The sequence below is a fragment of the Balaenoptera borealis genome (genome assembly GCF_965194805.1).
Source record: "Balaenoptera borealis genome assembly, chromosome: 2".
NCBI classification, from domain to species: Eukaryota; Metazoa; Chordata; class Mammalia; order Artiodactyla; family Balaenopteridae; genus Balaenoptera; species Balaenoptera borealis.
This window is the reverse complement of record NC_138867.1, coordinates 155153908-155171202: the sequence shown is the minus strand read 5'-3', so window position 1 is coordinate 155171202 and position 17295 is coordinate 155153908. Positions and strand designations below refer to the sequence as shown.

Below are 17295 nucleotides of genomic sequence, written 5' to 3'. Positions count from 1 at the left end.
TTTTTTTTTCCTGAATATTTTCAATCTGTAGTTGGATCAGCAAATGCCGAACGCTTGGATAGGGAGAGCCAACTATAGTCATTCCCATTTCATATGTATGATAAACTGAGGCACAGGGAACGTGAAATGATTGACTTCAAGGCACAGAGCTAGCAGATGTCAGGGCAAGGACACTCTCACGTTTGTGATTTCTAAAGCCCTTCGTGCTGCTTCCCTATCCAGAGCCATAGTGGAACCCAAAGCCAGACCTGCTCCCAAAACTACGATCTGACTCAAAATGGGGAGAGCCGCACATACCAGCAGGTTCACGGTGCAGCTCATGCGGTTGTCTTTGCTCTCGTCCGTCATCACGCCCCGGTAATCCAGCAGCTTCTCCAGGAGGCCTTTGACCAGGTTCACAAAGTTCTCCACGGACTTGGAGATAGTTGGGTGTTCTGCAGCACACTCCATCAGGCTGCGGCACAGACAGGAGGGCAGTGAGCTCGAGGCCGAGGGAGAAAGAGCCTGCTCGGGGTCAGGGGTTGGGGGCGGGGCTGCGAGTCGGGGGCGGGGCTGCGAGTCGGGGGCGGGGCTCGGGAAGGGTGGAGTACAAGCCAAACAAACCGGTGTATCCAAGTTCCCCTGGTTCATTGGCTCATTTTGTTCCTTTATTCAATCACTTAACTCATTTATACACTTATTTGCCCATATAGTGTAGAAAGTAACTTTTTCCCCACCATCGAAATGAGAAAAAATAAAAATTAATTTCTAGTGTGGGCAATGGTGTGGAGAAATGGTCACCTTTACAGACCCACATTGGGAGTAAATCAGTACAACTTTTTGGGGCAGCAATTTTCACAATATCTGTAAAAATTGTAAAAGTACATATCCTTTGATCCAATAATTCTACTTTGGGGAATCTATTTTACAGAAATAATCCCAGAACTATGTAAGGATATATTTACAGTACATACAAATTGTGTCTAATAGTGAAATAGTTGGAACTATCTTAAATGTCCAGTTAAAGCATATTCACAAAATGTGACTCTATGAAGTCATTAAAAAGTATGAGATCAGTATGTTTTGAAACAAAAAGCTCTATAAAACGTATAGTTGAGAAAAGTGAGTCTCAGAACAATCCTTATGTTCTATTTAACCAACTCACAAAGAACCTACCACGTCCCAGGCATTATTCTAAACGTCTTACAAATTTTACCTCATTTAATCTCCCATCACAGTCTTATGAAATAAGATGTTTGCAGATGGGGAAATTAATGCACAGAGAGGTCAACTAACTTGTCCAAGGTCACACAGTTGGTAAATAACAACAGTCTGGCTCCAGCATCTGCTCTCAACCACCAAATGCTATATGTGAGTGGAAGTGCATGTCTACTTTTTAAAAATTTTATTTCATTTATTTATTTATTTTTGGCTGTGTTGGGTCTTCATTGCTGCACGCGGGCTTTCTCTAGTTGTGGCGAGCAGGGGCTTCTCTTGTTGTGGAGCACGGGCTCTAGGCGAGCAGGCTTCAGTAGTTGTGGCTCGCGGGCTCTAGAGCACAGGCTCAGTAGTTGCTCCGCGGCATGTGGGATCTTCCCAGACCAGGGATCAAACCCGTGTCCCCTGCATTGGCAGGAGGATTCTTAACCACTGCACCGCCAGGGAAGTCCCTGTGTGTCTACTTTTATTTGTCTCTGTGTGTTTATGAATGTGACAGATATGGTCAGGAAGGATAAACACCGAACTAAATGCACGCTGCTTCTGACAAGGGGTCTAGGTGGTGGAATAGAGGAAGACAATGCTCATTTTTCAACTGAAATGTGCATATAGTATTTGAACAATTTACAACATTTGTTGTAATAATAATATTCTAAATTTTAAAAACAAAAATTAAAATAGTGACATTCCTTAAGTACCCATCAGCTGCTAGGCACTATTCCAGGCATTGTGTAGGGCGGGGATGGGGAGAAAGATATAAAAAAAAAAAAAAGAAATATAAAAAGAATCACGCCTACCCTCAAGCAGCCCACAGGCTAGGTAGGGAGAGACAGATGGATTAAAATTTTGGTTAATGACTACTTCTTAATCACTTATTCTCCACCAGACATTGTCTAATCACTTTTTCTAAAGAAATGATCACAGTCATTCTGGCAAGTAAAAATTATTCCCCTCATTTTGCAGATGAGGTAATCAAGGCCCAGAGAAGTTAAATGTCCTTCCCAGCATCATTCTGATAGTAAGTGGTGACCTTGGGAATCAAGACAATCACGGGTCAGTATTTTCCGCAGAGAAACATTGTGGTGTGTTCTCGGGCATCTTGAGTAGACAAGCATTTCCCAGGCTATGTCTGTTTCTGCCTACTCTGCCCATAGCAGTTTATAAGTCCCAAGAGCTCCTAGGAGGGGGAAGGTGAGGAAGGCAAGGACTCTGGAGGGTCATTTTGCCCAGAAGCCAAGCCATGCTGCAAGGACGCGATGTCTCAAACTGTGGCTGTGATCAGACTAATCCATCTTCGCCACGGAAGAAGCACCTGTTCCCGGCTCTCAAGGAGAGATGCAAATTGCCCTGTGATTTAGGCCTGTCTGGCTCAGTCATCAGCTGTGCCTAACTCCTTCTGGGATGGTCACTTCCAGCCTTGCTTTCCATCTTAAATGACGATGCAATGAAACTCTGTCCCAGTGTTTGGGGTGTGATTTCTCACAGCCTCCCAGGTAGAAGGCGTCTGAGGGCCTGAGCGTGGCCAGACCAGTGGCTCTCTGCCCTGGTCGCATGGTAGAATCACAAGGGGAGCTTTTACAAAGCTCAATCTCCACTCTAGGTCAATGTCTTTGTATCTTTGGGGATGGGAGCCAGGAAGCAGTATTTTATTTTTTCAGTTCTCCAGGTGATTCCAATGCACAGCCAATATTAAGAACAACTGGTTTTGTCTGCTGCTTTGCAGACGTCAGTGTGCATGGGACTCACCGGGCACTGTGTTCATTGATTCTGATTCAGCAGGTTTGGGGTAAGGCCTGAGATTCTACATTTTGACAGGCTCGCAGGTGATGCTATATGGTTGGTCCTTTGAGAAGCAAGTGTTGAGAAAAACAAAGTCTTGGCTTTCTTAATCTATTTTTTAGCCATAAGGTAAGAAAACTGCTCATATGGTCTAGGGTTGGAGAGGTAGATGGGCAGATTGGTTTGAAATCACCCATCCGTCCACCATCCATCTATCCATCTATCTGTGCACTCAACATGTACTCTTCTGGGAACTAGGGATTCAGAGATCTCAGAACTAGCAATTCACTGACCTCCAGGAGTTCACCGTCTAGCAGTGGAAGCGGATATAGAAATAAAAACTAACTGTAATACATGATACTATCATTTATTGAGTACCTGTGTTCCAGGTGTTGTGCTAAGCTGGTTTTACTGATTATCTTGTTTAACACTCACATAATCTTCTCGAGGTACGCACTGTTATCACCCTCAATTTGTGGGCTAGGCTCGAGGCCCATGGGGCTGAGTTCTAACCTCCATCCTGCCAAGGTCACACAGCTGTTCCTCTCCTTGGAGTCCCACAGTGGAATGGAAGTGGCAATGAAAAAGAGCTAGGAGACTCTCGAAGTGATGCAATAATCCCTCACTCGGTGGAAGGAGGGATGGCAGAGCACTGGCCACTCCGCATCTATGCTCCTGCCTTGGAGCTCACACCTCCCTCGAACAGATCTGCATTCAGTATGGGAGGCCTTCAGAGGGAGGGAGCCCTGACCCACACCTTTGTCAGCGCTTATGGAACTGGACTTTTCATTTATTCCTTTAAAAACTATGTATTGTGTGCTTCTTATGACAGGTCCCCTTTCAACTGAACTGGTCTGAGTGGGATCTAGGCCCCAGAACACACCTTCTCTGTCCCCTTCAGGCTTCCAGCCCCCTTGCCACTTTTAGAAATATTCCCAGGCAGATGGAATACAGGAGGGTAGAATGTGTCTCATTACTCCATTCAATACGGGACTCTCACTTTAAGACAGATGTGGACTAATGCGAGTGGGCTCCAAGGATGGGGAGGAGGGGGATGCTGTATAAGGCTGTGCACTGCATGAGAGCACATGAATACTGAAACTCAGCACCACCTCACGCCCTAACCCTTGTGCCTTGACGCAGGGCTTCAGCTGCCACCGGAAGGGAAGCCCTGCTCTATTCACAGAAACACCATCCAGTTACCAAGCCCTGTGCCCACAGAACTGTGTCTGCCCAGAGTGGGCCCTATGTATCAGTGGAGGCCCTGAATGAGGGGCTGGGAAGAAGGGTTAGAGGAGCTGAGGTTGACTAGTCTGGAAGAGGAATGATAGGTGGGCTCATGGCTTCAAATAATCACATCCATATCCACCTGATCAATGATAATAATAACTACTATTTCCAGATTACCTACAAGGTGTCACAAACTGTGCTAAGCACTTTTCATGATGTGTCTTGTTTATTCTCAATAAAAACACTAGGAGTTGGATGGTATTTTTATCCCCAATTTGCAGATAAGGAAACTGAGGCTCAGAAAGTCAAAAGGAAGGAAGGAGCAGGGACTTGGCCCCTGGATGTTCTGATGGGGTCCTGACTCTTCAGGTTGGGCTTGATTAGTTTTGCAAAAATCATTCACGCCTCTATTTCAGGAGAAAAATAATGAGCTGTTTTTGATTTCCTTGACCTCTAAGGACTCCTTTTATAAATGATCGCTCAGGAAGGATTTGAAAATCCTGCTGATCATCTGAAGACTGGCCGCAGGGCCCCATCCGCTTATAAAAATGGAAACTGCCAGCACCAGCCCTGGTTTCACTTCTGGTCAATATTTAGATTCTTCCTTTCTTGAGCTTTAAGAAAAACATTAACTCAGGCAAAATGTCATCTCCCCACTGGACAATCAGTCTCGATACCTACCCGAGGAGGAGATGATGGGTTTCTCCGCTAGCCCAGTGGCCTTTGCTTTCTAGGTGTTTAGTGGTGGTTGTGCACAGTGACAGGAGGGGGCGAGGGCAGCTGGGACGGTGCTGCCTGGGACTCAACTCTGTCCACTGGGCTCTGCCCGCTGGGCAGGGGAGAGAGGGTCATTGTGAGGGTCAGAGCAAGACCTTCAGTCTGCTTTTGTTGTTAAAGTTAAAATATTCCAAGAGGACTGGGGAAAGAATTCAAGATCAGATATATATCAGAGGATCATACAAATCAGGGAATCTACAATTAAGAGGGAATTTGGGATGTGTGAGTCACATTCCTGAACCTTGGGAGAAGTCCTCACTCTTATCATGGTGTCAGAGATACAAACTGGGAGTTAGGTGAGGGATCAAGGAACATTTTCTGAGCTTCTACCTGCTGTGTGCACATGCTTTATAGTTATTCACTCTTCAATATAACCATAGGAGGCTTATTATCCCCATTTTACAGATGGGCACACTGAAGCCAAAGATGTTGCATGATTGGTCCAAAGTTGTGCAGCTGCTAAGTGGTGGAATCAAGATGAAAATCCAGTGACTTCCTCCAACGATATGCTAATGGCCAATATGCACATGAAAAGATGCTCAACATCATTAGCCATGTAGGAAATGCAAACTGAAATGACAATGAGATTTCATTTCACACTGATTACAGGATGGCTATAATCAGTAAGATGGATATTAACAAGTGTTCAGAAGGATGTGGAGAAATTGGAACCCTTGTACACTGCTGGTAGGAAGGTAACTGGTATAGTCACTTTGGAAAACAGTCTGATGGTTCCTCAAAAGGTTAAATACAGAGTTGCCATATGACCCAGCAATTCCGCTCCTAGTTATACACCCAAGAGGACTGTAAACATGTGTTCACACAAAAATTTGTATATGAATGCTCAAAGTAGCATCATTCCTGATAGCCCGAAATGGAGACAGTCTAAAAATCCAACCGCTGATGAATGAATAAACAAAATGGGGTACTTCCAAACAGTGAAATATTATTTGGCAATAAAAAGAAGTAAAATGCTTACACGTGTTACAGCATGGGTGAACCCTGAGAACATGTTATGAGAAAGAAGCCAGTCACAGAGGACCATGTATCGTATGATTCTATTTGTATGTAATGTCCAGAATAGACACATCCATAGAAACCCCAGAGAAGGGGAGGGTATGATGGCTAAGGGGTATGGGCTTTCTTTTGGGAGGTAACAAAAATGTTCTACAATTGACTGTGGTAATGGTTGCACAGCTCTGTGAATATACTAAAAGCCACTGAATTCTACACTTTAGGTGAACTGTATGGTATGTGAATTACATCTCAACGAGCTGTTAGAACAACACAGTGTCCTGAGTCCAAGGCCAGTGCTCCTGGGTGCTATCCGCCGCCCACTGCCTCACCAGGCCTGTGCGCTGGAGTCCAGCAGAGCTGGGTTCAGTCCCAGCTTGTCCACTTGACTGGCTTGGCCTAGTTTCCTCGGACAAGACATTTCCCTGAGCTTTGGGGGCCACCTATGTGAAATGGGATCAAACAGAGAAAACGCAACTAAATGAGACAATACAGGGCTCTCCCTGTATTGGAAACCACTTAGCGTGGTTTCTATAAATGTTGGTTGTGACCAATATCTGTCAGAGATTGAGAAAGAAAAAAGGAAAAGACAGCAAAAATTATTCCACAGCTAAGAGATAACAAAAGTGAACATTTTGGTGGATTATTTCCCTCTCCCCAACACAGCAAAGTTTCTTTTTATCTGAGCCGTCCCATCAATATCAAAGAAACAGCCACTGCAGAGAGAGATGTGAGATTTCTTCCAAAAATGGAGCCTCTCGGGCTTCCCTGGTGGCGCAGTGGTTGAGAATCTGCCTGCCAATGCAGGGGACATGGGTTCGAGCCCTGTCTTCCCTGGTCTGGGAAGATCCCACATGCCGCGGAGCAACTAGGCCCGTGAGCCACAACTACTGAGCCTGCGCGTCTGGAGCCTGTGCTCCGCAACGAGAGGCCGCGACAGTGAGAGGCCCGCGCACCGCGATGAAGAGTGGCCCCCGCTTGCCACAACTAGAGAAAGCCCTCGCACAGAAACGAAGACCCAACACAGCCAAAAATAAATAATAAATAAATTAAAAAAAAAAAAGAAACACATCTCTACATAGCCATGGATCAAAGAAAAAGTTAAAAATAAATAAATAAATAAATAAATGGAGCCTCTCCAATACCCATGAGCCTATCTCCAGGGGAGGACAGAGCCACTGGAGCCCCCCTGGAGTCCTAAGCCCTCCGGCCTCGGGCCCACCTTCCCGGCTCCTCCCATGCTGGGCACTGAACTTACATCGACTCCAGCAGCTGCATGTACTGCTCGTCCCCTCGGCCCCCTTCCACCTCGTGGTCCAGCTTGAGGATGATTTCATTTTCAAACTGAAGAAGTAGGAGATGAAAATCAACAATAACATTAGAAGGCTGAATGCTGAAATTAGTCAATTCATTTTTTTAACCAAAGCTTAGGGAGCACATATCATCTCCCAGGTTCGGTGCTGAGCACTGGGAGTGCAAAATGGAACAGGATACTACATGTGTCTTTTAGGAGTTCCTGGAGAGCAGAGAAGAGCCATAGATGGTAAGTGCTGGAGCAGAGAGATGGGCATAGGAGAGAGAGAGAGGAAAGTCTACAGGGAAGGCTCACAGCCCATGTCATTTGACCTTGTTCTCAAGTTTATCTTGAAATTTTGCAGGAGAATGGAAAGAGAATGGGCATTCTTAGCAGAGGGTATATAACATGTGCAAAGGCACTGAGGGATGTGACAGAGCACTGTTCTTCAGGGAATGGCATGTTGTCATGAACAGCTATTATTTCTGCCTGCCTAGCATTCCTTTCTCTATACTTTGGTAATCACATCAACCCTAATCTCAGTTTGTGAGACTCAGGTGGGCTGATCATACCTCCCTAGCTCTAGGTGTGGGTACATGACACAGGCCAAGCTCCTGATCAGTATCTTTCATTATCCAGACCCTACAATTAAGGCCCAGATCAAGCCAGTGAGACTGAAATCTGAGGTTTTGTTGACACTCTTAGGAAAAAGAAGTCTTTCTGCTTAACTTGAAGATGGAAGGTTGTAAGCCCGGGGCTGCTGGAGAGGACCACAATGAAAGAGCCTGCCTGAGAATGACACCAATGTAGTGGAAAGCAGAGAGGAGGGGATGGAGAGAGACTGAAACCTGGTGCCATTTTTGAGCTCCTGAATCCAGCCATACCTGAAGCTGTCATATTTACATGAATTAATGCCTCAGAGAGTCAAGTCTGGTGACAACTGTAATGGTCAGAGATCAGACTAGCTAAGTGACCTGAAAGTAAGTATGCACCTACACACCAAATCTTGTAACACTGAAGCCAGAGAGTATTTTGTCTTCCTACTTTCAATGTCAAGAAGCATTTCACCCAGTTGAGTTCAACATTTTGAAGAGCCATTTGTTGTCTCTCTTGCATGGCTGTAATGCAAAAATGGTTTGTATACTGTTTTAATATCATGCCCTGATGAGTCCATGCAAATCATGCAGTCCACCCATCTCCCTTTTTACCACTAGATAAGAAACTGGCACTTAGAGAAGGGAGGGAGGTTCTTGGCAAAGCTCAACAAGGTCCAGGGAGCCCTTGGGCGCTCCTGGATCCTAACTCAGCCCCTTTACCCTCAGTCCTCACAATAACTCCATGAGGTCTGGAAGTCAAGGACCACCTTTAAATGCTATAATGCATGAAAAACAGCCAGCCCCTGCTTAGCACCACCCTCAGTAAGTGTCAGTTATTATTACAGATGAAATAGAGGCCCAGAGAGTTTAAGTGGCTTGTCTGAAGTCTCAGATGAATGGCAGAGACATTTTGGCAGGCTCTTTCCAGTGCACAAAGGATCAAGCCCAGTCGAGTTGGCTGGAATCTTTCGGTGACGGAAGGCAGAGACCAGATTCACTTTCCCTCTGCTTCACATATCATCCGTGGGGCCGTTGCTCCCTCACTTTTGTGGGCTAAGGGCCAAAGGTAAGGACCAGAAGCTTCTGCTGATACGGCTTGTGCTGAGAAAGAATTTCCTGTGAGTTTCCACGGCTGAGGAAGATTTATGGAAGGAGATACACAGGCCTGGAAAGATGGGTAGGATTGTGATAAATAGGAAAAGGAAGGGCATTCTATGTGTGTGGGGGGGCGGATGGACTGAGCAAAGGTGTGGAGCTTGGAATGTGGAGAAAAATGAGGAGAGCGTTCAGCTGGAGCAGAGAGTTCAAGCAAGAAAGGATGGAAATAAGAACGGAGACCTAGACGGAGGCCAATATGGCGAGGGTCTGGGCTGCCACTCTACACATGAATCATGCCCCTTATATGATGCATTTTGTTAAGCATGTCAAGTGTCATCCAAAGTCGGGGATTGGGGGCTAGCATGATTAGACATGTATACTGTGTCAAGCCTAGGGCAGGAAGAAATATAGCCAAGGGACTACAAGAGTAGGTGTTGATGTTAGGCCATGGTTGGGGTAAATAAGCACTGGCTTTAAATGTCTCCTCCATCCCCTCCACCATCTTGGGAAAGCTAGTAGGTCTTTCTAATCCTCAGTTTCATAGTTTATATATCAGGGCTCAGTAAACATTTTCTTTAAGGGCCAGATAGTAAATATCTTAGGCGTCGTGGGTCAGTCTCTGTCACAACGACTCACCTCATCTGCTGTTACAGCACCAAAACAGCCGTAGCCAATACAAAAACAAATCGGCGTGACTCCAGTCCAGTAAAACTTTATTTACAAAAACAGGTGGCAGGACAGATTTGGCCTGGGGCCATAGTTTGTTGATCCTGATCAATATTATAGGAATAACAGTGGTACCTACCTCATGGGGTAGTTAGGAAGGCTGGGGAAATTTTATTTATAAAGCGCTAGGGGAGTGCGTAGGCTCAAGTATGCACTGGGTTTGCTTGTCATCTTATGATTGCTGCTAATGTTATTGTTATTACTGCTGAATGTTACTGGAAAGCAGTTCTGGGGGGAGAAAACCAGCTTTTCTGTCTAAATTGTTCAATGGTAAATGCTGGCACGATTCCTCCTCGTGAGATGAACTTTCCTTTAGAGCTGAGAAGTGGATGGGGTAAATAAGCACTTGTCTCAGGGTCACAAAAGAGCCCACAGGGAGGGAAATTACAGGGTTCCAGGAATGTGCAGAGCTGATGACGCCAGCCATGCCTGAACCCTCCGGAGTGGGTTAGAGAGGGAAGGCCTCAGTCAAGCACGTCCCAGGGTAGACCCTGGCCCTTTGGGCTGCTGGGGCCAGTGCTGTGCTCTGCTCAGGAGTGGCTATGACCACAGGCTTTGACAACAAACAGACTTAGTTTGAGTCTTGCTTTGACTGTTTTCCCCACCATGTGATGTTGGGCAAGTTAGCAAGCCTTTCTGAGGCTCAGTTTTCTCATCTATTAAATGGAAATTTAAAACAGCACCGACTTTATAGTGCTGTGGCGAGAAGTTAATGGGAAAACACATGTGAAAGGCCTGGCCTGGTGCTTAGCACATAGTAAGTGCTTCATATTTGTTAGCAATCATCATCATGACATTGTTGACACCGTCCTCTTCATTAGCATCATATTACAACAGTCAAGGGAAATGGATATCATCAGCCTCATTTATAAATGAGGAAACTGAGGCAAAGTGGGACCTATGTCTTGGGTTTCAAAGGATGGATGGACTTGACTTACGGTACTCCCAAGGGTCCCATACACTCCCAAACATACACTACGTTACATCACCATGACAGGCCTTACCCCCCAACACTGTCACTATGCAGAGCTTAGGGCGCAGCTCTGGCTTCTCCAAATTAATTCCATTTCATCCACACTACAAGACCGCATCACATCACTGACTCCTTCCCCCACCCCTGCAAGATGGATATTTGTTAAGGAGCATCCTCAGGTTACTTTCACAAAAGTTACATGCCGCAAGGCCCAATACCGATCTTAAACACTCAGGAAAACGGGGTGAGCTCTAGGAGCCCAGACCTCCTCTTGCAGCAGAATGACATCACGTGGCCTCACATTTGCATCATGCCTTTCCTGCACGGTTTCCTCTGCCTCTCTTGACTGCTTTAGAACCTCTTGGCTATTTTCATCATCTTGTTTTTCTAGAACATTTTTTTGATAGGAGCCGGGCCCCTCCGAAGTGTGAAATTTAGGGAGCAAGAGCTCTTCCTCAGCTACCTTCAAAGGTAAAGTGCTGACTATGACATGGGAGGGGGCAGAGATAGTGCTCCAGGCCAGGATGGCAGAGAGATAACAAAGATGAAACTGGCACCAGTAAGTCAGCCTGTGGTCTCCTTTGTTAACTAAATGCTGGTTGTCCTGGGGTGGGCTGAAGCCGACATGGGAGGAAGCTGGAGGAGATAGTGTCATGTGAGGAGGAATGCCGATGCGAGTCAGGGCAGCTTCCTAATTTTCTTTGAGTTATCTCATCTCTTCCTGTTTCATTTCATCCCCCATGGAGCTTGAGTTTGGGAACCTATAATGGTATTATGATACACATTTTATGGATGAAAAACTGAGACTGAGAAAGGTTAAATAACCTACACAAATTTATTCAGCTTATAAGCAGCAAGTCTATCTGACTCCAAAGCACAGTGTCCAGAAGACAGTAGGTGCTCAGTACATATTCAGTGAATTGATTTGCACTTTTCCACATTATGTTCTAAGCCATTTGAATCACCAGTTCACTCCATGCCAAGACTCAGTCTCAGTGGAATCTGCCAAACTGATATCTTTGTCCATTAATTCATTCAACAAGCAATTATTGAGTTCCTGCTGTGTTCCAGGCACTGTTTTAGGTGCTGCTGTCAAATGCCATTATCTCTTCCTTCTCTGAGAAAGGGATTCTCTCTGGATCTCCTGCCTGCTGAGAGCTCAGACCCTCCTGCTGATTAGTACCTAATCCTGTTCTACAATCTGCCTCATAGGTAACCCCCCTACTCAGTCTCTACATCCCAGGACCTCCATTCCTTCCCACCATCATCATCTAGAAAGCCCACAGTCCCTCCCTCCACAAAGAATTGGCAAGCAAGACAACTGGTCTACCCAGCCTCCTATGGGGTTACTCAGGCAGTGGTCAGCACCCTCATTATCTTACATTATAAAACCATTCACTGGAATGTTCCTCTCTGTACCAAGGCAGTGGTGGGATGGAGGTCTAAATGCCTCCATTCATACTGAGAACATTGACATGGTTCACGTCACATTCACGTCAGGCACTTGACAGGTGCTGGGAGTTCAGGCCTGAGGGAACCGCTTTGGCCCTCAAAGGGGATCTCACAGTCTTGTGATGGAGGCAGACCTATGAGCAGGCTGTCATGCTATGGGGCACAGGTGACATGCCTGAGCTCCACGCAGGTAGGACTAGATGCATTTCACTTTAACTGGGGCATGGCCACGCCAGCCACAGCGTGGCCAACTCAAGGCCCCTCTTGCTGTCCACAGCCCCACCAAGGGAATCATGGAGTATACCAGGGACATGAAATCCAGTCCCAGTTAAAGACAGAGACGGTCTGGGGTGAAGTGATGTACTCCTGAGGGGTAACGGCTGTCAGTCAAATGCATCGGGCATTTAATTGGGGCTAGAGGGGGAGGGAGGGAAATCTGGAGATGAGGTTGCATAAGAGACTTATAGCAGAGAGACTGCCCTGGAGCCTCCTTCTCCCCACCCCAGCCACTCAGAGTCTACCCTCTTCCTGTCCCAGTTCCATCCATGCTCATCCTGCTGGAACAAATCTTGGTCTCTTGCTTCCAGATGCTCCACTGCCCCAAGAAGCAGGAAAGGCTTTCCCAAAATGTGAGGCCACAGCTGAAGGATGACTAGGATTCTTCAGGTGAAGAAATCAAAGGAAGAGCCCAGCAAAGGGATGACAGTAAAGGAACTACAAGACATTGGGTATCAGGCCAGAGCGCCTGGTGTGAGCCGGGAGCAAAGGCCCTGCTAAGTTCTCCTGTGAGCTCTGCTAGTTCCATTAAAACCCACATTTTAGAAAGGGAACCCTGTCATCTTCTGGGCAGGTGGTTCTTCCCTTATCTCATTATTTGGCATCATGCACTAATAACAGTTTGCACACGAGGCCTCCTGGGTCTTAAATCCCGGTTCTGCGGTTCATTCTGGATCTGGCCATCAGGGCAGCTTGGGGCTCATGGGGGCCCTGCTTCCTCCCTGTCCCGGGGACACCGCCCATGGCTGCTTACTCTGAACAAAGCGGTGACAGCTGGGTCTGCTCATCCCACAGCTGGGCTCCCACCAAGCATGCAGCTTGTGTTCACATGGGATGATACCCCATGAGTCAGCCTGACTGTCCCATCCCTTTTGATAAGGTAGCAATGAAGAGAAGCAACTGGGGAAGGAGCTTATGATGAACACATGCCTGGAGCGAGGAGCCCGGGGATGACCCCATTCATGGAGAATAGGTGGGTGCATGCCACAGGGATGCCTCAATAAGGGAATCCATTAGGGCAGGAAAATCACACTACAGGCAAGCCTCGGGAGACACGAGGCCACCAAACACAACTGTCAGGTTGTAATCCAGAAAGGACGTGGGTGCGCTTCTCCTTTGGACATTGTATACCATCAGTACTGGGAGTGTATCTTTTGCACACCTGCTCCCAGGACATCTTCTGAGCCAGCTGGTGCCCATACCATTGGAGGCAGTGCTGACCTGAGGGGAAGCACAATGCCCTTCATCCCATGTACTGTGCCCTTCACAGGTTCCCAAGCTTCACAGACTTTTCTTCCCCCTTAAAAGGGAGCAGATTCCAGACGACCATCAAACACTCGATCCAGGGCTGCGCCTTCTACTCCCGACCCCAGCTGGTTGGATATGGTGTCTTTCTCCGCCTGAACTCCTCACCCAATTTCTTTACAGGCTCCTTGCAGGGGGGGCAGCTGGTCGCCAGCCTTTCTGGGACCAGAGAGCTCCCACCAGTCCCTGGGCGGGGAGCGCACCCTCTCACACTGAGATCGTCACAGCTAACTAGTCTCTTCCCTCTTAGAACCACCTTTTCCAAAGTGATTGGCACATCCAATAGATGTTTCTTCAAGAAATAAATTTGAGAAATTCAACAGGTCTGTTTACTGTGGCACAGCTCAGTGCCTTGGCTACGTTAATGTGCATTGGAAGTCTCCAACAGGGGTTATGGCATGCAGGGGCTTCCCAAGGTATTTAACCTCCAAACCCTCTTCCCTAGAGCATCTGGTGGGATCAGAGCTCCATGGAACATTTTTTGAGAAGGCACTGCTTGAAAGGATGCCACCCATTCATTCATTCAGCCAGCACTTACTGCGATGAGGCCAATGGCTGGATAGTGCAGTGGGCACAGCCTGGGCTTGGGATTGTAGTGATCTGTGTGTTGCAACCTCTGCTCTGCCTCTTTCTTGATGTGTGACTTCGGGTGAGTGACTTCACCTCTCTAAGCCTCAGCGCTTCCATCTTAAAATTGGGTGGTAATGCTGCCTACCTCACAGGGCTGTAATAAAAAGTCCATCCCATGAACTACTGTATGGAAGTTATTTACAGTGCTTGACACAGAGTAAACGCCCAGTTAATGGCAGTCATTGTCACCATCATCATCATCACTTTTATGACATGAAGATGAGGAGGATGCAGAAATGAGTTTAGTGCAAGGCAGTGTATAATACGGATACCTCAGACAGCTGGAATGACATAGGAATAGAGGGCAAAGATCTCTTAAAGGATGAGCGTTGGAGTAGGCTTTGCAGGATTGGTAGGAGTGTAGATGATGTTGGCAGGAAGGACTGTGAACGTGGCAGAGAACCCGAGGAAGAGGAAACGTGAAGGAGGACGCTCACCAAGGCAACGCAGTTCAGGTGAGCTGGCGGGGGGTGGGGGGTGCCTGGAGAATAGGTGAGGGGGAGGAAGGAGTTGGAGGAAATGGCTGAAACATTTGATGGAAGGCCAGAGCAAGGAGGGCCTGGAATGCAGGAGACAGGGTTTGGACTTTATTTGGTGAGGATTAGAGAGAACCAGTGAACAATGGGAGGGTAAGGTCTCCAAGGATTTTAAGGAAAAGCACTTTGGAATCTGCTGCCTTTTAGAAGGCACTTAGGTACCTGTTTTAAGGAAAACTATTTGGCGGCCAGACGTGGTATAGAATGAGAGGCAGAAATGCGGCAGGGCCGGGGGGAGGGCACAGAGCCCAGTTAGGGGGAGAACCAGGTGAGAAGGGGGCTGAGCGGACAGGAGGGCGAGACCTGGAAGAACTGCTAAGGCAACCTTGGCAGGACTTAAAGACACACCTTCCTAAACTGGGAGCAACTGCTGACTGTTGCCAGGAACCTGCTGTGGAAACCAGTGCTTATTCCACTGGCGGAAGCATCTGGAGTGACTGGGCCCAGAAAACGGTCCTTATCCTTCCAGTTTGAGGGATTTTCAATGAAGATGCTTGGTCAGTGGCCCTCGCGTTTGACACAGGTGGCTCACTCCCTGCATGGTGGGGAAAGCCTCCCATTCCTTCCCCGCGGCAGGTCTGCGGGGCCTCCCTACGCATGGGCCTTGGGCTCTACTTGCTCTCAACCCTGATGCATGGCCAAGTCTGACACTTGGCGGGGTAGGCTCTCTCTCAGCTATTCAGATCTTCCGAGTCATCCCAGAAGCAGAAGTGCTGGACAGAGATGGGTGTCAGGTTGCAGCAGGTGGGAGGGAGGGGGCCTTTGGACACACCTTGAGGGGGCTCTTCAGTACAGAAATAGAATCCTTACTATTTCCTGTTGAGAAAGGGACCACGCTGATACACAGCAAGAAAGTGCATTTTAATCTCGGCCTCGGGCAGGAAAGTGTGATAGAATACCGACCAAATCTGATCTGCCAGCTCATTCAGGGCACATGAGTGAATAAATGTCCCCAGCCTACCGTCAAGCCTCTGAATGAAGCCCAGGCAGATGGAACAAGGATATCATTATGGGGAAATGGGCTGGGGATTAGGGATGCTGGCATGAGTTTCCAGCCTCATTTTTTACCTTTTTGAAATCCCCGCTCCTTTGATATTCACACAGCATCATGTCGAAGAAGATTGGGATGGTGGCTTTCCGGAGCTCAGCCTCAGGGATAAGTGTCATCTCTAATATAGGTCCCACCATGCCTGGGATGAAGCAGATTTTGTTCTGGCCTGAAAGAGAAGAGGGACATGGACCCATGAGACAGTTTTCATGATGCACAGGTTCTCAGACCATGCCTGGGGAAAGAAAAAAAGGGAGGCAAGATTGTAAAAACAATAGTTAACACTGATACAGATGTTTACCGGGATCCAGGCGCCATTTTGGACACTTTACGTACATCCACTCTTGTACGAGACATGTGCATCTTCCAAAACAAGCTCCGTTGTTAAGGATAATAACCCAGGCGTGTGGAAAGCACGTCGCTGTTTATAAGGGTTTTCACCTGCATCATCTCCTTTGCATATAGGGCCTTGATGGAATATGTTAGTGATGGCAAATCACAGGGACACTTGAAATTATGTCTGTCTGCAACACAAGCCATGTTTCTGAGATTTGGAAAACATGCTTTTACCAACTGTTTCATGAAAACAAGAAAAGCAAACTTTGCTGCCAAGAACCTGCTATAAAAGTATGGTCAGTGTAATAGCGGGAGTTAAAACATCGCTTATGGTCAGATAAACTACAACTTCTTGTTTCTTCTGCCTCATTTCAAGACATTCCTATGTCCCCTCCCCTGGCTCTTGGCATTCTTGCCACACTGGCCTGGTTCCACTGTCACAAGCTCACCTTGCTTCCTCACTGCCAGACACACTGCTCCTTTGTTGGTAATATTTTTCCCTGCCTGTTCCCCAACATCTGCCCATTACCACCTGGCTTCACATGGATGGATAGGCTGAGAAAAGCCCTACTGCATGCCCACCCCACTGCCAGCTATGTCAGATACTGCACTGGTTGGTGGTCTGTCTTCTTAGTCAACTTGGCAATGATGTCTTCATTTGATAAACATCTGCCTCCCCCACAGAGAGCTTTGTGAGAGCAGAGATCATGTCTGTTGTTATTGTTGTATCTGTAGACTGAGCATAGAACATATTAGATCCTCAGTAAATGTCTGCTGAATGAGGAAGTAAATTTGTCTAGCTCCTACATTCACTGGCTATGTGACTTGGATATGTGTCTTATAAAAATGCAATCACAATGCCCACCTGTTGAGAAGACCATGTGAAAATATATCTGTGTATACTTAGCCCAGAGCCCGGGAGAATCAGCACCGGGAGGGAGGGGTAGCGTGGCCCAGTGGTTAAGGGCACTGATTCTGGATGTAGATTGCTTGAATTATGTAAATGGATTCTGCCATCAACTAGCTAT

At 47.1% G+C, this 17295-nt stretch overlaps 1 protein-coding gene across 1 annotated transcript in view; it reads right to left on the bottom strand.

Moving 5' to 3' along the window:
* The window catches only part of DOCK2 (dedicator of cytokinesis 2), a 426319-nt gene that overhangs the window by 54886 nt on the left and 354138 nt on the right, over positions 1–17295 (bottom strand). The window contains exons 33-35 of the mRNA XM_082378747.1: positions 15952–16100; positions 7256–7341; positions 298–454 (exon numbers count right to left, since the gene is read on the bottom strand). Of these exons, the coding sequence (XP_082234873.1) occupies positions 298–454; positions 7256–7341; positions 15952–16100 (392 nt within the window). The remainder of the gene's footprint in view (positions 1–297; positions 455–7255; positions 7342–15951; positions 16101–17295) is intronic.